A 22,550-nucleotide genomic window follows, 5' to 3' on the forward strand; every position below is an offset into this window, starting at 1 on the left:
GGCAAAACTTAAGTTCTTTTTTTATCTGATTACTTCTCAGTCTTCTTTGCTGGAGTTTGACTTAGCCGTGCCTGCCAATGGATATTTCTCAGGATTATGTCCTCTGGTCTCTTCTCCCTCTATGCTGTTTTGGTTGGTGATCTTGTCAGCTCCCATAGATTTGATTATTACATCTAAGTTTATGATTGATTTTTCAGATCTACTTGTCCAGGCCTAATGTTTCTCCTTTCTTCCATGTTTGAATGTTCAATTATTTATTGGATATTTTGAACTGGATATCACAAGCACTCAACACATCTTTCCCTCCAAACCTTTCTCTCTTCTCAACTTCATCATAGAAACAGAGATGTATTGAAGCCAGTTCAAGCAGTTGAGTTCTGGTAATGGAATTAGGCAAATTAGGGCCTAATTTGTTGATTATTGATTATTTGTACCTAAGGAAATAGGAAAATATCAGTATTGTAGATTAGACTTCAGTGTGTCATATGGACTTCTTTTTGGTAGAGGGGAGCCAGTTGTTAAAAGATTTGCCACTCATCTATCCTGTTACCCTCATTCATAATCTAGGCGACATTCTGGAATCCTTGCTCTTGTATCTAATAGGTTACCGGGTCCTGTTGTTTTTACTTTCATGACATCTCTGGCATATTGTCCCCCCTTCTCTCCTGTGTTACTATTCTGGTATAGACCCTCCTTGCCTCATGCTGGGACTACAGTCTCCCTTCTCAATTCTCTCCCCATTCCATGCCTTTATTCAGCTCTGAAATTAATCTCCCCAAAGTACAGACCTGACAGGGTTACTCCCCCCCCCAATTTAGTAAACTCCAGTATCTCACCATTACACCATCACCTCCAGGATTAAAGGCAAATTCTCTGTCTTGGAAGGCTGCTTATAACCTGGCTGCCTCCCAGCTCCCTCCCTCCGTACCCCCAAGTACTCTGAGATCCAGGGATCACAGCCTCTTTGCTGTTCCGTGAATAAAAGATTGTCTCCTGACTTTTGTACTGACTGGCTTATTTTCACTGTCTGTCCCTCAAGACTGGCATACTCTCCTTCCTCATCTCTGCCTTCTGACTTCCTTCAAGTCCCGTTAAACTTTCACTTTCTACAAGAAGCCTTTCCCAAACTGTCATAGTGTTAGTACTTTCCCTTTGCTGATTCGCTGCAATTTCTCCTGTATATCTCTTATTTGTTCATCCCTGTCTTGTCTCTCGCATATAACTGTGAGCTCCCAGAGAGAACAGCATTAACCATTGCCTGACAAATAAAAGGAGCTTAAGAAATGCTTGTTGATTTGATAGATTGATTGATTGATTGATTAATTTTTCTGTTCCTAGGGTCATCTTTATGCCAAGATGTCACTTTAGAATAGAATTTTAATGAAAGAGTAATGAAGATAGTTATTCATAATGAAGTGGACCTTGATCCCAACATCACTAAGTAGACTTTTAAGTCTATTTATCTATTCTTCCAACATTGAGAATTTTCTGATCTTTTTTTCATATAGACAATACTTTCTTTTTATGGGAATTTGTTCTTTTTTGGGTAGTTCTGTTAGCCCATGTCAATATCAGTTTCCTTATCTCATTTGGATGTCCCAAAAGTCTCAGTGTAGTTTTAAGGTATTAATGATGGTTATTTAAGTAGTTAGGCTTAAAATTATGCTAAGACTTCTGGGACCTTTTGTGTTTGGTTTTTACACTCTTTGATGGCTTATATCCCATCTTCTACCAGAGTAGATAAAAATATCAGATCTAGAGGCAGAACACTTGGGCTAAATTTCTAGTTCAGTATCCACTACAGTATGTTACCTTATGTAAAAAAAGTCACTTAACCTTTCCAGACCTCAGTTGTTGGAATGCTTGATTTTCAAGGCTGTGTTGGCTATGAATCCATACACGTATATAATATTATATGAATACCAGTCATTATTTGTATGACCCTGTAACATTTAGAGCAATGCCATTAATGATGATAATGATGATGACAACAATGTATTTTGTGAAAAGGCCTGTGATTTCATTCATATAAGGAAGTGCCAGTAATAGCACTGTCTCAGCCAGTACAGATAGGTCAACAACTGCTCTTTTATTTAGTCTTTGAGAGTTGCATGAGGACTTTAAGACTTTAAGAAACTTGTCTACGGTCCCATTGTCTCTATGAGTCAAAGGCAGCCCTTGAATGCAGTCTTCTGACTCAAAACCAAACTCTCTATCCACTAGACTATTCTGTTTCTCATAATACTATTAGTATAATAGTAATAGCTGAAATTTATTTAGCATTTTGTTTTGCTTTCATCTTCCTTTTGATCTTTGTAAAGTAGATAATTTTCTAATAATCCATTTCACAGATGAGGAATCAGAAATTTTTGTTTTTTCATGAGAAAATATGAAATTTACAGAGGCAGTATGATATGATTTAAGGAAATTTAGAATTGATTTTTCTCTTTAACAATGGGAATACTCTGGGAAATTCAAATCTTTAATTAGTAATGCAATCTTCAATTTACAAATACCTGGTTTGTAGTCCTCAGGTGGGAATGCCATCTTTGGCTTGCTTTTATTTTTTTTTTTTTAGTTAAAGATTTTATTTATTTTGAGTTTTACAATTTTTTCCCCTAACCTTATTTCCCTCCCCCCACCCCACCCCCACAGAAGGCAATTTGTCCGTCTTTACATTGTTTCCATGGTATACATTGATCCAGATTGAGTGTGATGAGAGAGAAATCATATCCTTAAGGAAGAAACATAAAGTATAAGAGATAGCAAGATCAGACAATAAGATATGCTTTTTTCCCCTGAATTTAAGGTAATAGCCCTTGGTCTTTGTTCAAACTCCACAGTTCTTTTTCTGAATACAGATGGTATTCTCCACTGTAGACAGCCCCAAATTGTCCCTGATTGTTCCACTGATGGAACGAGCAAGTCCATCAAGGTTGATCATTGTCCCCATGTTGCTGTTAGGGTGTACAGTGTTTTTCTGCTTCTGCTCATCTTGCTCAGCATCAGTCCATGCAAATCTCTCCAGGCTTCCCTGAATTCCCATCCCTCCTGGTTTCTAATAGAACAATAGTGTTCCATGGCATACATATACCACAGTTTGCTAAGCCATTCCCCAAAAGAAGGACATTTACTTGATTTCTAATCTTTGTCATCACAAACAGGGCTACTACGAACATTTTTGTACAAGTGATGTTTTTTATCCTTTTTCATCATCTCTCTTCAGGGTATAGGCCGCAGTAGTGGTATTGCTGGATCAAACGGTATGCACATTTTTCATTTTTGTTGCCCTTTGGGCATAGTTCCAAATTTTTCTCCAGAAGGATTGGATGACTTCACATCTCCATTTGGCTTGCTTTTATTTGGGGTTTTCTGCCACCCACATCCCTTTTATCACTTTATTGCAATGTATACTCTGAGCCTCTGGCTACCTCTTTGCTACCTCTACTTCACCCTCAGAGTCTTAGTTTTCTGCTTTTCAGTTTTTCTCAGGAGCAGTATGCTGAGAAGGGATGCAAAAGGAAAAATCTTGTTGGGTCAGCCAGCCTATTTTTTTCCATTTGTCTTCTACCCTCTCCTCCTAATCACCAGTTAGGAAGGGAAAGAAAGGATAGAATTCTGTCTTGAATATTCCTTATTATCTTTCTCCTCTTCTCCTTAAATCCTTTTTAAATTTAAAATTTTAAAATTTAAATTTCCTTATATTTTCCCCCACCATTACCCAAAGTGTTTGTCTTTCATTTGGGGCAGAGGCCAGGTAAAGAATGAATATATGTCCCAGATGATCCTCATTTAGAACTCAGAATTACAGTTTTCCATTGAAGCATTGTTATTCAGTCATTGAGTTAACACACTGCTCTATCAGTGCTGTTCTTCAGTAAATTATGAGTTAAATAGGTTTTTACAGATTGACCTGGAAAGCTAACCTCTACATATAACATTTCTGTGGGGGGAAACCACCAGTATAGAAATCAACTTTTTGAATACATCCAATTTTATAATTTATAAAGGGCCTTGCACCTAACAATATGCTGAATCTTCTACCAATCAAAATGAGAATAGATAAGATTATGTGTGCCTGAATTAAATTCTTTGAAATTATAACTGTACTTAATGCTTTAAGTGAAATCACTTGCCGAGACCTGCCACATAGCCATATATATCACATAAACCACAAAAACCACAGTGCTTTCAGTTACTTAAATTTCTATTAGAATTTTACGAAGTAAAGACAGCCTTGGGCCAAAGTGGGCTAAAAAAAATTGTGGCTACGTTTTAGTGACTGAAAGAACAGAGCATGTACTAGAGCTTTCATTTTTAAACCAATTTAGGACATTAAGAACACGACTAGAAAGAAGAAGAAAAACAAGAATTACAGAGAAAGACTGCTTGTTTACTAGTTTTAAGGAGACTTTCCCTCAAGCATCATAAATGCTGTATGATTCATTAAGTTAGAAATCAATTTATATTGCTATGACACAATATGAAGCATATTTTAGAAAATATATATATATATATGATTGAAAAATCAGAATTTTAGTTTAGTTTATTGCAGTCATATTTCAAAATTAGGATATTTTTTTTATTTTCTGGGATCAGTTTGAGTTTGTGTAGGTACTACTTTTATCATAGAAAATTTTTATCTCTTTTGTCAGTTTACACAGTGGAGTCAGAGAAATTCTCTATAACCAAATGTTTTAAATGCCTAATAAAATCTCTAAAAGTAAATGTTAAAGTGTCTCCTTCCTACTATTGAAAAATAAGTTCTTGGTGGTGATTAATGAAAGGTTTATTACAGCATGAGAGATGTTTTTGTTTCCCTTATGATTCCACTTGAGTTTCAATAAGCATTTTACTTGAAATGTTCAATAGTTAGAAGAATCCAGAATGTGTAGTATTTAGCTCTTACTAGACAAGTGGGATTTGTTCCTTCCATTTCAGTTATCAAAAAGATTAACCCTTTGCCCTCAAAGTTCTAATTGTAGCCATTGAGAAACAAAGGAGTTGTTTGTACAAGATAGAAGTGAAATGAGTTCTTTTTTTCCCCCCAAGTGGAATGTTGCTTAGTTGAAGGGGGTTACGATTATTACACACATTTTATCTTGTATTTCAGGCACCAATACAGGCAACTGGTGAAATCACATTATGCAAGACTGGATTTCCTGAAGATGTTTACAGTGCAGTCTTATCGAGGGGTGTGCATGAAGGACAACCTCTTCTCAATGGTATCATTTGAAAAGAAATATTACTTTTTTTATGTTATGTGCTTTTTGCAACAAATTTGTCATTTAAAAAATTCCCTAAATCATTTCTCCTGTAGCAACCAGTATGAATTCTTCAGTCACAATAATGAGACAATAGGGACCATATTCTACCTTTATAAGAAAGTTCATGAATTTCTTAAAGTTAATAATTGAATGATTTCCATGCTCTTGATAGTTTTCTTTCATATATCCTCCATTTTGATTTATAATAGAAGTTTTACTATGAACTATTTACTATTTTATTTTCTGATAATTATATCATTAATCTAGTCATCACAGTTTTAAGGCATACTATTAGATGATCAGACCTTAGGTTGGATTCACAGGGTCCAGAAGATGACTTTGAGTCATAGACCTACAGGTATAGGAAGATTCATTGAAAAGGACATACAAGAGTAGGTTCCAGTAGCCACATGAGTTAGTGGATACAACTACAACCATACCTGGATCATCAACCAGAAATGTTTCACCCTGTATCTCAGGGTGGGGATTGCTGGGGATATGGCAGCAAGGACAACTCCCTCAAATTCTGAGTGATTTTGGGTCTTCTGGGACAGGGTAATCATTTATCCCAAAAGAAAACTGGATGAAAAATATTCTGACTGCCATTATGGCAATGCAGAAAACTTTAAGGGGGAAGATAGGAAATTAGGAGAAACTTGTAAAAGGAGGAACCTGATTTATGTTATCTCAGAAAGGAAGTCATGTGATATTAATTCCTATTTAAGCGAGAAGAGCAAAAACTCAGTGCATGAGTATGTGACTATCTTTTTTCCCCCCTTAAATCTGGAGCTGTGTCAGGGACTCTTGGTGTAGAAATGCTTTGCACTAATATGCATTAGCAACTCTTCCCCAGTATTTAATGTCTCTGAAAGTTGTTTGAGACACTGTGAGGTTGAGTGATTTGCTTATGCTCACATTACCCTATATTTCAAGGGCAGGTGTTGAATCTCAGTTTATCTGATTCCAAAGTTAGTTTCTAGGAGCTTTAAATAGAATTAATACAGTGATATAACTGGTATGCTCCGAAACCCCAACATTCAATATCAAGTACTCCAACCTTAGAGTTTTATTTGCATGTTGGGGGAGAATAAATAGGTAAACTTGTGGACCTGGGGTTTTTTGATTATTTTAAAATATTTGGTTTTGACAAGATGACTATATCACTCACAAGTGTCCAGACTATACTTATTTTACCTTATTTAGATTGGACCCTTTTCCCTAGAGAGATGAGGAGAGTATATAGGTTAGTGTGACTGACATTGCCATGCCTTTTCTCCTTTTACTTGATGACTACCCATTAGCCAGGCCATGGGCTTCAACTAGTGGCAAAAGTCTTGGGCCATTTTAATATCTCTTCCACTCTCTTGGTTATCTTTCTTTAAGTAATGCCAGCGTGAACTATGGGAGTTTGTTCTAAGTCATAAATCACCCACTGGAGTCTAAAGGGCTCCTGCCAGGCTATTACCTGAGAATACACAAGGGATAGCGATGTGGTCATTCCCTGAGAGGTCGTTATATAAGAGGCAGACTGAGTAATTACTCATATGTCCAATTCAGAGTGGTGGCTCTCAAAGAAAAAGAACTTAATATTAACTCAAATAGTAGAGTTCTGATGGATATAAGCCCAACTCAGAGCAGCATATACCAAATAACCTTTAGTACAAAAGTTTTTCTTAATAATATGAGGATCAAAATTTTCTGACCCTCAGGCAGCATATTGGACCAGGAGAGCAGTGTAGAAGGCATTTTCTGCTATTTGAGAAGCAGAGGATGTCTGTATCCTTTGGAAGAGAGAGGCCATAAAAGCCACTAGCTATCTTCATTATATGATAGAGGGCATAATGATTCATTGAGAGCCATTGGCATACTTAATATTTACTTCTGGGTTTTGGTCAGGAGTAGGTCAGATAAAAGCTAAACATAGGGCTAGATAGAATTCCTTTGGAGTCAGGGGCCAGGCTAGAGTCATTGGATAGTCATTCATTAGTCACTCTAAGCTGTCTCTATCTACTTCCTCCCCCTCCTTTAATCCTTCTGGGGAAAGGGTCTCAGTCTAAACATTCTGGATCAAAGGGAACAAAGATGACCAAGTATTCTATTCTGTTCAGAGTTTTTTAAAAATTCATTTGAGCAAAGTTCTACTGCATATGATGAATCAAAAAAACAAACTTCTGGAGGATGAAGTAGTTTTTAAAGTATTAATACATAGGATTGTAAAGGTGATCTTACTTTATGAAATATAGGCCCATGATCAATTTTAAATAGAATTGAAATGTGGATTCATGGTTTAACTACTTGTGTACAGTATGAATTCATAGAAATTGTTAGTTAATTTAAGAATTGTTACACTAATGATTTTGAATATAGACTCTTATCCAATTCATATCTAATAACTTATTCAATTTTTGATTTTCTCTGTAAAGCCTAATAAAAATTTAAATCTGAAGTATAGCTAAGTAGCTCAAATGAACAAATGATGTTTTTGCTTCAAATTTAACTGCAGGGGGTTGGGACTTGAGTTAATGAATTTTTTTTCATAGACCTATTTATTATTAAAAACGGGAGTCATTGAAATTTGTAAGAAAAGAGACGTGGTTAGCTTAGTTTGACTTTGAACTTGAATTGCTTATTGCTTTGTGGCAACCAGAACTAATTAGATTTTCACAGGGTTCTGACATATTCCCTTATTTGAAGTTTTGTGCTTATATTTATATGTGTGTGTGTGTGTGTGTGTGTGTGTGTGTTTGTATGTTTAGAATTGACAAATCTGAGTACTTAAGGATTGTGAGACATTTTAAAATATAAGACTTTTACTCACTACTCAACCACTAGGCATTGATAATAATTTTCTCTCTCTTTTTAGTGGGTATCAGTGTGGTATATAGTAGGAAGTCCCTCATCACCCTAGGTCTAGCTCTTACTACTTCTCATCTGGATTATTGAAATAGCCTCACATATCTGCCAGAGTGAATTTTCCCAAGATCTGGGTCTGACCAGGTCAGCACTCTCCCAGTAAACCTCAGAGGCCTCCTGTTACCTACAAGAGCCAATATAAACTCCTTTGATATTTCACAACTTGGCCCCTTTGCCTGCACTTTGACTTCCCTTCACACTCTCTGTGGTCCAGTTAGGCTTGACCACTGTACTGTTTCCTCTCATAGAGTACTTCACTTACTTTTTAACTGGCTATTTCTCCTGCCTGGAAAGCACTCACCCCTCATCATTATTTCTTAGAATCCCTAACTTCCTTCAAGAAACTTTTCTTAATCTTTCACAGCTGATAATGCTTTCCCTCAATCTTTTACATTTGCCTCTATGTGTGGAGATGTGCTGGCAAATGTTTAACAAACAACTCAAGTAAGGACACACTTTTAAGTTTAATCTGTTTTTATTAATGCTTAAGTCTAGATTGGCAACAGAACAATAAAGCAAGCCTAGATTTTTAGTGTTTGTTGATTTCTACCCAGGAAAATTTAACTCTTGGCAGGTTGGAGCTAGCCTCAGGATAACCATCTATATGTATGCTTTTCTCTCTATATTGGAATCTCCTCAAAGATAGCCATTCATTTTTGACCTTTTATCCATTAGTTCCTGACTGAGTGACTGGCTCATAGTAGGTGGTTATTGATGGATTGGAAGAATGTAGAACTAGAGGCAGACATATGTGTATATATGTATGTGTCTGTGTGTGCCTGTGAGTCTGTGTCTGTATGTTTTCTAGTAATTCCTGCTCTACTGAGTACTTAATGAGGTTTTGCGATTTTGTCAGGGTCAGTTGAGATAATGTTTGTGAAAAGGCTTTAAAACTCTAGGGCAGAAAGAAGGTAAATTACCATTGTTCTATTAAGATTTATGTTTGTTCACCTATTTTTTTTTTGTTTAGGCCTTATTTCCTCCCCTCCCCTCCACTTAATGTTACCCTTGGCCTCAAATTAAAAAAGAAAAGAGTATTCATAAGACCATAGATTTAGTGTTAGAAGGGAGATCTTGGAGATCATGACATCCCATCCTCCCTCTCTTAACTCCTATTATAATAGATAAGTAAACTGAAGACCTACAGAGAGAGATGATAGCTCTCACCTACCGAGATCTAAATTTTGAATGGAAATCAACACACATAATAATTAATAGAATTAGAATTTGATTCCCTAGGATTCTTTGTTTTATACACTATATCACAGTCTAAATGGAGGTGAAAAGTTCCCAGGTTTTTGGATTGTTCTCTCTTTGGAAATAGAGGTGGATGGCTCAGTGGTGTAGAAATTGGCTTGAAGTTAGGAAGATACAAGTTCAAATTTGTTCTCACATATTAAATAGTTGTCTGAAGCTGAGCAAATTATTTGAAAAAAAAACCAAAAACAAGCTGCCTTTTCATTTACAAAGCATCAACTTGCTTTACTTAATCAAATGAGTCATTTTAGCATATGATCCGTACCATATAAATTTTAACTTTTTAGTGTTATAAATAGCAATCCATATGTGCCGATAACTACTAAAACTTAAGGCACCCAGGTGCTTTCTTTCTGTTTTACAATTATTTTTCAGAGTTATCAACATCCTTGTTGTGATACCTCCAGTGATCTGTGAATTTTTTGTTATGAGTATTATTTCCACAGATGCAAATCACATCATGACTGTGATCCAAAAATGCTTGTAGCCAAACTTAATGGTTGATGAGTCTTTTCTCATTTGGGACAGCAGCCATGCAGGGTGCCCTCAAACCCTTACTTTTAGTCCTTTCCAATTTAGTAAGCCTTACCAGTACATATGCTCCTTTGGCAGATCCTTCAAAACTCAAGGTCACCTTTACAGGACCATATGACCATTATCAGACTCAAGATTTGAGTGGAGGCATCAACACCCTGTCTATTTTTAATTTTAAATGTCTGTGAAACAACATGTCCTCTTCCTAAAAGTTGAAACATGTGGCATTTTTCAAGAGAGTATGAAAGGGATAGAAGCACAAAATACATTGCTGTATTTCAATAATGATTCAAAAAAGATGAAAAAAAAGACACCGACTAGATTTTGGTCTTCCACAAGATTATTGTAATGGTTAATTCTTCCTCCACATTTTGATATGTGTAAGTGCATATACTTTGCTGGTCACTAACTTGTTTGATCACACTGTCAAACTGAAATACTCTCACTGTAAACAGCATATTTTCTGGTTATTAGATAATGCTAATGACAGGAATTGAATGGAGCTTCCTGTCAATATCTCTTAAGCACAAACTGGACAAAAGACTTGCCTTTTCTTTTTCCCCTTGGGCTAATTATCTATGGTTTCAGTGTGCATATATCTTTAATTGCCTTTTGGTATTTACAATGCTATTTTTTTGTCAGATGATATATATCATTAAATATATAGCTTTTTTCTTTGTGTTTTTTTAAGATAAAATTCAAAATGCTATTTTTGAAAGGATAAATATGTGTGTTTGTAAACACACTTGTGACTGAGGAGCAAAACCTACTCCCCAGCTCAGACTTTTGTGAAACCTAAAACTTTTTTTTAAGAATGAGTAATATCTTTGGTATAAAAAAGATTTAGAGAATATCACTGCTTTGGAGGTGAATCTATAGTTTTTACTCGTTCCTTTTGTTTTCTGCTTTGAGACCTTATGGGAGGCTTTGCTCATCTAGTTGAAACAATTGAATTCACTGAATTTTTTTTTCATTGTGATCTGGTTTTGCAGGTATTCTAGCTGAAAGTGATTTTGAGATCTGGATGAATTGTTAGGCTAAAAATGTTGTAATTTTGCATCTTGATCTGAATCTTGATCTGAAACAGAGAAAGACCCATTCCTTTGTTGTATAGAGACCTAAGATATCCAGTATTTTATCAGTCATTTATTTCATATTAAATTTTCTCTTTGTCTTACTGTTATGATCATTGTGCTAATAATATAATATTTATTAAATACAAGCTATGTGGAGAAGCTGTTCTTGGAGTCAGAGAAAATGGATCCAAATTATGATCCTATTAACTATATAAATCTTTGGACAATCCATTTAATCTTACTGTTCTTTAAATAACTGTAACAAATGCCTTGGCTATATGGTATGTGCTATTATGTTGAAAGATATTTAGTGATCATAATCTCTTAATTTTCTAGCAGAAGGCCAATACCCAATAAAGGGTCTCTTTTGCCTTTTTTAATTCAATGTCTTCTACTTTGGCACTTAATGAAAACTATTTTTACCTACATAAATGGGAAGAGAGGGAAGGAGAATGTTGGGGATCACTGATAAAGCTTACTTTGTGTCCATGCTTTCTTTTAAAGATAAACAGGACCTTAGAAAAATATTTTAAATTTAGATAAAAATGATTTCAATATATGTTCTTGTATTGATGAAGTAAGATCATGTAAAATGAAATTACTTTATAAAAGTTTATGTAAGGTTTTATTTATCATGAAATATACACAGCAAAATCATAGAAAATAGAAACAGTGGGAAGGTAAATGGCAGGCTGAAGCATATAAATGGTCACAACTTGGCTTGCAAGAAATTATATGATAATTCAATGATGGAAGACTTGAAAGAGATGCACACTGGTCATGAACCAAGAATGAGAGTTAACAGACAAACCTGAGTACTATGTTGATACTTTTGAGGAACTGCAAGATATGTCAAAGAATTTTAAAATTTTAGAACTTGATGAGACCTTCAGAATTATGCAGTACCACATTTTTTGAAACTTACCCGAAACTTACCCAAGTTCGCACAGCTTGTTAACCTAAAATTGTTTTCTATTATCTTAGCTCAGTGGGAGACCAAATTGATGAGATTTAACATGTATGTTAAATTATATGTATTTATTACTATATGATAAAAAGAAAGTTTCTCTTTTTAATACTATTATTTAGCAAAGTGAACACTGGTGATCTACAGGATATCTTTGGATACAAGTGATGGAATATAATCTGGATTGTGATAACTATATGTGTGTGTGTGTGTGTGTATGTATGTGTGTATGTGTTTTTATTTATACACATAGTTCTATATGTATATTCTATTGAATTTTAAAATGACCTGAAATTAATCCAAAGTAATTGATAAAACACAAGTTTTCATTCTGTTGCAATGTTCTTTACACTTTATAAAACAGGCACCTTATTGTAGCTAGAAGAATCACAAACTGTTGGGTAAATGTACCACTGTAGCATTTCCCTGTATTTTGCCCCAAGTGATATATACAGGCATAGACAGCTGAGTAAGTAAACTAATCGAAAGCAATTTCAATCTGGTTGAAAATAATCATCATGTAGCCACCTAGCATTGGTGAACATGAATGGGTTCCTGAAAATATTCTTGAAAATAAACCATAGGCTGCTATTTTTATTGACCCCTTTGAGATTGATGGTTGTGTACATTAATGCTAGGAGGAAACTGCACTGTTATAATCTTTAGATAAGTGAAGTACTCTTTGTTGGGTCACTAGGTTTGTTAGGACTTTTGCTTCTCTTTCAGGAGGTAGACAGGTAGGCATTTTATATGTTCTGTGTTTTACTGAAAATGGGAAGCAATGCTGTATAAATCTGTTATGCGCCATTAGAGGCCTTTGCTAAACTGGGTTATAAAACCATGGATTTTGCTTTTATTCTTTCCTTTTCTGATATGGTGGTCTTCTATTGATTGGGTGAATATTTTCTTGAGTATTTGTGAGATTTGAAAGATGCATTTATGAGCATCTTATTTATATGACTTTCCAGCCTGTAAGTGTTGTACTTATTTCCAATTGATTGTGGGTGAAACCACTATGAACACAGAGGCTCTTCCCTTGGATGTTTTGTATGAGGAAAAATAGGAGGAGAGTTATGTTGACCATATTAAATCTCAGGTGTTTCATATTCTTTTCTACCCATCTCTTGTGAAAAAGATTAAAACATTTTACATTCCTGAGATCAAAAATCAGAACTGAGATTCTTTGTCATTGTTCTAATTTTGATTACCTTCAATCTAATAACTCATTCTTGTTATGCTTGTTATGGCCTGTCCCTTCCCCCCCACCATGTGCTATTCATATAGATGATGATTTTATTAGAGTTTTTCCTTAAGTTGCAGGGTTTTATTAGATCCAACTTTCATTAGGATGCTCTAATGATCAATGTGTCTGTTTGAGACTAGATTATATAGTTGGAAGGATGCTTAGAAAGCATCTACTATAATTTCTTCACTTAACATATGAGGAAATTGAAGTCCAGAGAGGAGAATTGACTTCTATAATGTTACATGGCAAATAAAAAGTTAATTCAACTCAATAAACATTAAACTGGGGCTACAAAAAAGACAAAATTTATTTCTTGCCCCACAATGGGGGGAGGGGTGACATGCAAACAAATATACATACATACACATTTATATATGTATAGATATCTCACACATCTCACACACACAGCAACCTCTATTTAGAATGAATAATTAATAGGGAAGGCAAGAACACAGGATTTGAACACAGATACAATAAAACATAGGCTCTCTTCACTGTATTATGCTTCAGAATTGTGGATGTCTTTGGTAGCCATCCAACAGAGCCAGTCATCCTTGTGAGACTCCTACAAATCATGCTTTGGTTAGACATATATTGAGTGCCAGAAATAGTGCCTTAAGACTAAATGAATTTATTTTTGTAAAATAATAAATATCCACAAGAATTTTCTATCAAATTTTCTCTTTCAGTTTCCCTTAATCTTAAACACTTCCAGGTTCATGACTTTCATATATTATACCAGTTGGGTTTTTCTTCTCTATATGCTCTACTTTGTCAGTGGCCCTTTTTAATTGATACCCACAATTGAAACATGTGCTGTATACATATAGTCTAACCAGTTCTGATCTGAGCTTCTTGTCATAATTAAGCTATGTAGCTACCTGATGCTATTAGCTCATATTAAGTTTATGGGTAACTAATTCTTCTTTCCCCAGTTCTTTTTCATATGCATATCTTCCTAGCAGGAAGTGGTATGACAGAAACAATATTGAATTAAGACCCAAGAAACTTGGGTTTGGATCCTAGCTCTGACACTTCATGGGTTGGATAAACATTTATCTCCATGAAATCTAATTTCTAAATGTGCAAAATAGACATATTATTTATTTGACTCATCTGATGGGATTTTTTGTGAACCTTTAACGATAATGTATACTTAGGAATTGTTTTGATTATCTAATTTTGACAAAATTTATATTTTTTGCTCCAAATATGAATTTACAATTTTGTAGCTCTTTGATTCTTTTTTTTAAGTTCTTCTTTTTTGCTTTTTGAATTTTACAATTTTCCCCCTAATCTTTTTTCCCCTCTCCTTACCCCCCAAAGAAGGCAGTCTGATAGTCTTTACATGGTTTCCATGCTATACATTGATCAAAATTGAATGTGTTGAGAGAGAAATCATATCCTTAAGGAAAAAATAAAATGTAAGAGATACCAAAATTACATAATAAGATAACTTTAAAAAAATAGAAGTAATAGTCTTTGGTCTTGTTTAAACTCCACAATTCTTTCTCTGGATACAGATGGTATTTTCCTTCCAGGTATCCTGAAATTGTCCTTGATTGTTGCCCTGATGAAATGAGCAAGTTCATTAAGGCTGATCATCACCCCCATGTTGCTGTTAGGGTGTACCAATGTTCTTCTGGTTCTGCTCATTTTGCTCAGCATCTTTGATCCTTTTTATAAATGATGTGGTAGACAATTCACGAGACCAATTCATGAGCCATCTTTAAAAGGAATATAAAAAAATATACCAATATTTTTTTAAAGAAGCATTGCCCCTCTAGAGACCATTTCTTAGTTTAAATTTTTGTAAATGAACAGGGATTTGAAGTTAATTGTAAAATCTCTGTAGATAAGACTAACTTTTCTAGGTAATGGTATGCCAGTCTGACACAGCTAATATAATAGCAATAGAAAAGATTACATTAAGTAGTATGAATACAAACTGGCAGATAAGCTTCAGTAGTTCCCTAACCATCAGATTCCATCTCAAATCCTTTCATGCTCTACAATTTTTTCTTCCTGCAATAGAAATCTCCAATATATATTGAAAATCACTAATTTAGGTACTATCAGAATTTGGTGGAAATGGTATTACAAGTAGTGGACTAGAAAATATTTATTGAAAAGAAGATGATAATAGGTTTTTGAAGTCAATTGTAAAATATGATTTTAGACCCTTCATTTCTCTAGTGTATTCATCCACCCATCCCTATTTCCCTCCTCTGCGCCCCCCCCCATCCAACTACTTTTTTGGACCCTGTCTATTGTCTGTGACACAACGAGACACAACTAGAATTGCTTAAAAGACCCTTTTATTTCATCTTTTTGCCAGCCTAAGTTTTCCTACAGATTTATAATAAGTATACTGAAAATGAATCTATGGTTCTGCTCATTTTAGTTACCTTGCATCCCACTATTGTCTTCTAAGCACACACTATGCTGCCCCATTAGATCTCTCTTTCTCTCAGTCTACAATATGCTACTTTAATTGTTCGTTGCTGAAGCGTTTCTTAGATTATTTTGGTTGGTATTTCAATCAGTTGACTGTAAGGGGTAAATCACTGAATGCTTGATCCTTTTTTTTTTCTTTTCCTTCTCATGTCTTCAAGGAGATTTGGGCAAATTTTTTTTTTTATTGTATGCTTTAGGATGCTGTCGGTTTTGAAAAAAAAATACATTGTATTCTAGCTTCTTTCCCAGTGGATTTGTCTTTGATGCTAATATTCATAGGTTGTACTGTGCATTATGTCAAGAATGAAATTGAGAATGCCAACTACTTCTGATGAGATTCAGCTCCACGCCAGGATAGTGCTTCCCTCCCCTGTGCTTCGCTCCAGGAGCCAGTCACTATTTCTGAAAGATCCATCTTGTCTCAGCCCAAAACCTTTCATTAATATGGAGTATATCTGTCTGGATTTATTCAGACTTTACCCTTTAACTAGCAGTATTAATCAGAATTTAATTTTCCTTCCATTTGAGTTGTCTGATACATGATATTACACAGTTTATTTTTTTATATTCATTTTATTTTAAAGCTTTTCCTTTATCCTTGTTCACTTCACCTCAGTTGATTAATTAACTTTCTAAATTTGGAGTTGCATGGAGCAGAAACTTCTCAAGTTCCTCTCTTGCTTTTATATTTAGTTTAATTTTAATAAAAAATCATCTCAGTCTTACATGAGTATTTCCTCAAATCAGAAAACATGTTATATTTTTAAATATTTTCTTTATTTTTAGTTAGTTATATCTACTTTTTTTAGATTATTAAAACATTCTGCTAGATAAAAATTTGGAGGAATATACTTTTGAAATTAGAATTTAGCACTCTTTGGCTGATGGTGCTATTATCATTTATTTTATGTCTTTATTGATATTATAAATATGTATGCTAGTCCCTAAAGTCCTGTTCTTTAACACATTTCACCTAGGAGCAAACATATAATGTATACCCACACACATACCCATGTATATTGTATTTAGGACTTTTTCTTCAGACAGGTTCAACTCTATTCTTCATGACTGATATCTGAGATTTTCTGGGAAAAGATACTAAAATGGTTTATCATTTCCTCCTCTAGCTTATTCTGCAGATGAGAAAACTGAGGTAGAAGTGACTTGACCAGGGTCACACAGCTAGTAAGCCCAATTTGAAGTCATGATTCTGGACCACATTCTCAGCTGTGCCACCCTAGGTGCCCTTTCCTTAGGTATAGTGTAACTTTGTTCAGGGCTTCTGGTGGAAGTTCTAAAGCTGTTCTTGCTTCTTGTGTCTAGTCTGTTCTCTGTTTCTGATTCACATTCCACTTTTAGCCACTTCTTTCATTGTCATAAACTGTATGACTTCCTAAGTTTACAAATCATCTTCTGGCCAAGGAATGGGGATGAGTAGGAGACAAAGCACTCCTTCCCTGCCATGCAACATGCCCCCATACCAAGACTCTGCTAACAGTTTATTTTTCGAGAACTTGGCTGAAATTGCTCCCACCAGGTTGGCCCATTTCTGGAATCCCCAGGTTTTGAACTGTCTGGCTGAATATCCTCAGGACTTGACTGCCTCTCCAATCAGAGTCACATAGGGTTTTGTCAGAAGCTGGTCTTGAAGTCAGATCTTAATAGTGTCCTGCCTAGCTCTTTATCTACTTCATCAGCCCATACTACTTCAGATTTAATATTTATCATTAAATTTAGCTTATAATAATACAATTAACATTTATATAGGAGTTCAAAGTTTGCAGTGAACTTTATATATACTAACTTATTTGAACCTCTAATTGATCTTGTGAGGTAGATGCTATTATTATTATTATTATTTTTTGCCAAGGCAATGGGGTTAAATGACTTGACCAATGTCACACAGCTAGGTAATTATTAAGTGTCTGAGGTTGGATTTGAACTCAGGTCTTCCTGAATCTAGGCCAGTACTCTTATCTACTGCATCACCTAACTGCCCTTAGGTACTGTTATTATTCTCATTTTACAGATGAAGAAACTGAGTCTGGGAGAGGTAAGGTCATGCAATCAGTATCTGAGAAAGATCCTGAGTCAGAACTTAGTGATGTCAAAGCCAACATTCTATCCACTCTACCAGCTAGATATATAAAGACTAAAATCTAAAAGGACTTGGTGTATTGCCTTCATTTACTCATTCCACAAATATTTATTTGGTATACAAGGCACTGTGCAATGGCTAAATTTCTGTAGTTGCTAAAGTGAATACTTATCTCTAGTAGTGGTGATGATGAAAAGGGAATCTTAATTTGTGGTAATAATTGGAAGCTATAAATATTTCTTCATAGAATTTCTGAGATTAAAAAAATAAAATAATGGCCCACTTTCATGAAATGATCTGAGCAAAAATCTCAAGAGAGCTGAAATATTTGTTCTCTCTTCCCATTGTGAAATTAAATGCTGCTGATTTTTCACAATATGCATATATATATAATTATTCTTTCAGCTCAGTCATTTAGATCTGCCATGGCATCTTTTGTTGATTTGTCATTTTCTTTAATGATGTAGAAGACAAATGTATTAAAGTTACCTCTTGTGAGGAAATATTCACATATGTGATAAATGAGTAGATTAAAGCCTGGTTTCAATTTTATAGTAGATTGTGATGATTCTGGGCACTCCAGGTCTCAACCTAAGTGTTGTTCATTTAACTGTCCTAATTAGGGTCTGATAGAATTTTAAAATATACTTTGTGGTAACAATCTTGGAGACAACAAATAATTGGAATTTGTCACTTATAAGCCATTAGACTATTTGCTTTATAGACCATTAGGTTGAGAACAGCAGTATTTATTTACTTGATTACTATTGATGGATACCAGGACTATGACTGTATATAGTAATAATAATACATTAATGTTGACTTGTATATTAGGATCGGCTTGAACAGCCTGGTCTGGTACCTCCTTTTTGATAATTGTAATGGAGTGAGGGATACTTGGTAGAAAACAGTTAACTGAAGGAGATATATTTAGCCATAGTAAGAAAAAGGAAATGGGGGCAGCTAGATGTTACAGTGGATAGAGTGCTGGGCTTAAAGTTGGTGTGTCCTGGCTTTTTTAGTTCATGTATAATCTGGGGCTCTTTTGTTAAGTCACTGAATCCTGTTTGTCTCAGTTTACTTATCTGTAAGATGAGCTAGAAAAGGGAAAAATAACAAACCACTTAGTATCTTTGCCAAGAAAACTCAAATGGGTTTGTAAAATGACTGAAAACAACCTAAGAAAAAGGGTGTAGAGTAGGGAGAGGCTCCATACGGTTTTGATTCAGTTGACCATTGCTCCCTGTCCGTTGCCTATGGCAGTTCTAGTGAATCCTTCATGAACAGATGAAACTTTTCAAAAATTTTAAAATTTATTTATATATTTTTTCAGCTGAAACTTCTCCTGGTATTTTCATAGAATACCAGTAGTCCTACCATCCCACCTCCAAATGTGAAAAAAATAGTTTAAAGGTACTTCTTTTTAAATTGGATTCATTCTTAAATAAATTTCAGAAATTTTTAAAAGAACCAGTTTTTTGTAACTTAAGTGAGAGGTAAGGTAGTTTCCTTTTTATTTCTTTTGCAGTAACCTGCTAACTAGTTTTTGCATTTCTATTTGTTGCCCTCTACTTTATAATTCATGCTGCTAACTTATGGATAGATCTGTATACTTTCCTATATTGTCTTCTATTGGAAAAGAAAGGATTTATGTTACTATTTATAAAATGTTCTAGTCTCAGTAACCTTGTGCTCTTATAAATAATTGAACATTCCAAAAATTATTAAAAAGTATATAGATTATATCTATGTATCATATTAGGAATTAAAACTGATATTATATTTAATTTTTGATAAAATTACAGTTAACACAGATATCATTTTGTGAAAAGTAATTATTTTCCAAAACTAAAAAAAATTAGTGAGAAAAGTAGCATTGTTTTATGTAGTTTTGCAATTTAATATTTGCACATTTAATATTTAATATTTGACTTAATGGAAGACAATTCAGTTCTTATTGACTTCTGCATTGAATCTGATATGATACACTGTTTTAGTTAAAGTATATGAAGAAAATCTGGTCTTGCCCAGAGCTGTAGTTGGAAAAAGGAAGAATATTTTATTTTGTTTTAAAGATTTTATTTCTTTTGAATTTTACAATTTTCCCCAATCTTGCTTCCCTTCCCCCACCCCCCACAGAAGGTAGTCTGTTAGTCTTTACATTGTTTCCATGGTATACATTGATCTAAGTTGAATGTGATGAGAGAGAAATCATATCCTTAAGGAAGAAAAATGAAGTGTAAGAGATCACAAAATTACATAATAAGATAACATTTGTTTTGAATTAAGGGTAATAATCTTGATCTTTGTTCAAACTCCAGAATTCATTCTCTGGATACAGATGGTATTCTCCATCACAGATAGCCCAGAATTGTGCCTGATTGTTGCCCTGATGAAATGAGCAAGCCCATTAAAGTGATCATTCCCCCATGTTGCTGTTAGGGTGTAGAGTGTTTTTCTGGTTCTGCTCATCTCTCAGCATCAGTTCATGCAAATCCCTCCAGGCTTCCCTGAATTCCCATCCCTCCTGGTTACTAATAGAACAGTAGTGTTCCATGACATATATGTATGTATATGCCACAGTTTGTTAAGTTATTCCCCAATTGAAGGACGTTCATTTAATTTCTAATTCTTTGTGACCACAAACAGGGCTGCTATGAATATTTTTGTACAAGTGATGTTTTTACCCTTTTTCATAATCTCTTCAGAGTACAGACCCAGTAAGTGGTATTGCTGAATCAAAGGGCATGCTCATTTTTTGTTGTCCTTTGAGCATAATTCCAAATTGCTCTCCAGAAAGGTTGGATGAGTTCACAGCTCCACCAAAAATGTATTAGTGTCCCAGATTTCCCACATCCCATGTAATATTGATCATTGTCCTTTCTGATCATATTGACCAGTCTACCAGTCTGAGAGGTGTGAGATGGTACCTCAGAGATGCTTTAATTTGCATTTCTCTAATAATTAATTATTTAGAGCAGTTTTTCATATGACTATGCATCACTTTGATTTCCTCATCTGTAAATTGCCTTTGCATATCCTTTGACCATTTGTCAATTGGGGAATGACTTGCTTTTTTTTTTTTTAATAAATTTGACTCCGTTCACTGTATATTTTAGAGATGAGTCCTTTGTCAGAAATACTAGTAAAAATTGTTTCCCCAATCTTGCTTCCCCCCCACAGAAGGCAGTTTGTTAGTCTTTACATTGTTTCTATGGTATACATTGATCTAAGTTGATTTTGATCTTGATTACAGTGGTTTTGTCTATGTAAAAACTTTTTAATTTAATATAATCAAGATTATCTAGTTTATTTTTAATGATGTTCTCCATGTCTTCTTTGGTCATAAACTGCTTCCCTTTCTATAGATCTAAGGAAGTATATTTTAATGGTTTGTTGCCGAAGGAAGCTTTCAACTCTTTGTTGGGGGAAAAATTAGAGAACAAGCTGCCTAGAGGTAGTAAAGTTTAGGAAAGTGGTCAAGGAGTAATATAAAGGAGACACTGCATATTCCTGGTCACAGAGTAGATGCTTTATAAACCTTTATTGATTGATTGCTTCCACACGGATAGCAATCTATGACCCTAGAGATCTAGATTCAATTTTTTTCTTCCAAGGCTTCAACCATTATTACTCTGTGAAGATAATTTCAGACATAAATATCTTCAGTCCTGATTTTTTTCCAAACAGTATTTCTAACTATTTCTTTTGATTGTGGTATTTGTCACTTATTATGTCACTTGCCCATAATTGAATTGTAGGTGTTATATTTGAATGTCCCTTTGTTGTACCCCCCTGTCCTTTATGTAACACTTTGTTCCTTTTTTTTGCATTTCCCATGTGTTACAGTTAATTTGTTAATGTGTATGAACTCTACAATATTATAAATCCCATAGGAGGTTTTTTAAACCAGTTCTTGTATTCTTCTTGTACTTAGTTTTCTTCTCAGAGTAGGTTTATAATCACTGAAAGAAGAAATAATACTTTACAGTAATTTAAAGTATTCTTAGGTTCATGGCAATACATCTTTTTTAAAAAAAGAAAAATTATTTATTTATTTTTCCAACTACCTGAAAAGATAGTTTTCAACAATCATTTTTTTTGTAAAGTTTTGAATTCCACATTTTTCTTCCTCCTTCTCTTCTCTCCCCCTCCCCTTCTCTCCCCCTCCCCTTGACAGAGATTAATCTAATACAGGTTATACATGTATAAATATGCTAAACATATTTCCATTTTATTCATATTGTGAAAGAAGAATTGGAAAAAAAGCATGAGAGGAGAAAAACATGAAACACAATTTAAAAATTGAAAAAATACTTTGGTCTACATTCAGACTCCATAGTTCCTTCTCTGAATGTGGATGGCATTTTCCTACACAAGTCCTGTAGAATTGTCTACCTCTGAGAAGACCAAATCCATCCTAGTTGATCATTGCACAGTGTTACTGTTAAGTGTGTTTCACTACCCTTTGGGTATAGTTCCAAAGTGCTCTCCAGAAAGATTGGATCAGTTCACAACTCCACTGACAATGCATTAATAATCCCAGATTTCCCACATCCCCTCTAACATTTATCGTTTTCCTTTTTTGTCATATTGACCAATCTGAGAGGTGTAAGATAGTACTTAAGAGTTCTGACTGTGCTTCTTAAGATAGGTGTAGGATAAATGATAACCATTATATACCTCCATTTTAAAGAGAGGGTCCCTGTCCAAGATAACTATGTTTAACCAATGC

General features: G+C 34.5%; 1 protein-coding gene across 1 annotated transcript in view; it reads left to right on the forward strand.

Annotated features, from left to right (window-relative positions):
- The first annotated feature begins 7,536 nt into the window (after window positions 1-7,536).
- Window positions 7,537-22,550, forward strand: part of CDH2 (cadherin 2) — a 250,692-nt gene continuing 235,678 nt past the window's right edge. The window contains exon 1 of the mRNA XM_074207320.1: window positions 7,537-10,351. Coding sequence (XP_074063421.1) covers window positions 10,348-10,351 — 4 coding nt within the window. The 5' untranslated portion in view covers window positions 7,537-10,347. The remainder of the gene's footprint in view (window positions 10,352-22,550) is intronic.

Source organism: Macrotis lagotis, chromosome X (assembly GCF_037893015.1).
Source record: "Macrotis lagotis isolate mMagLag1 chromosome X, bilby.v1.9.chrom.fasta, whole genome shotgun sequence".
Taxonomy (NCBI): Eukaryota; Metazoa; Chordata; class Mammalia; order Peramelemorphia; family Peramelidae; genus Macrotis; species Macrotis lagotis.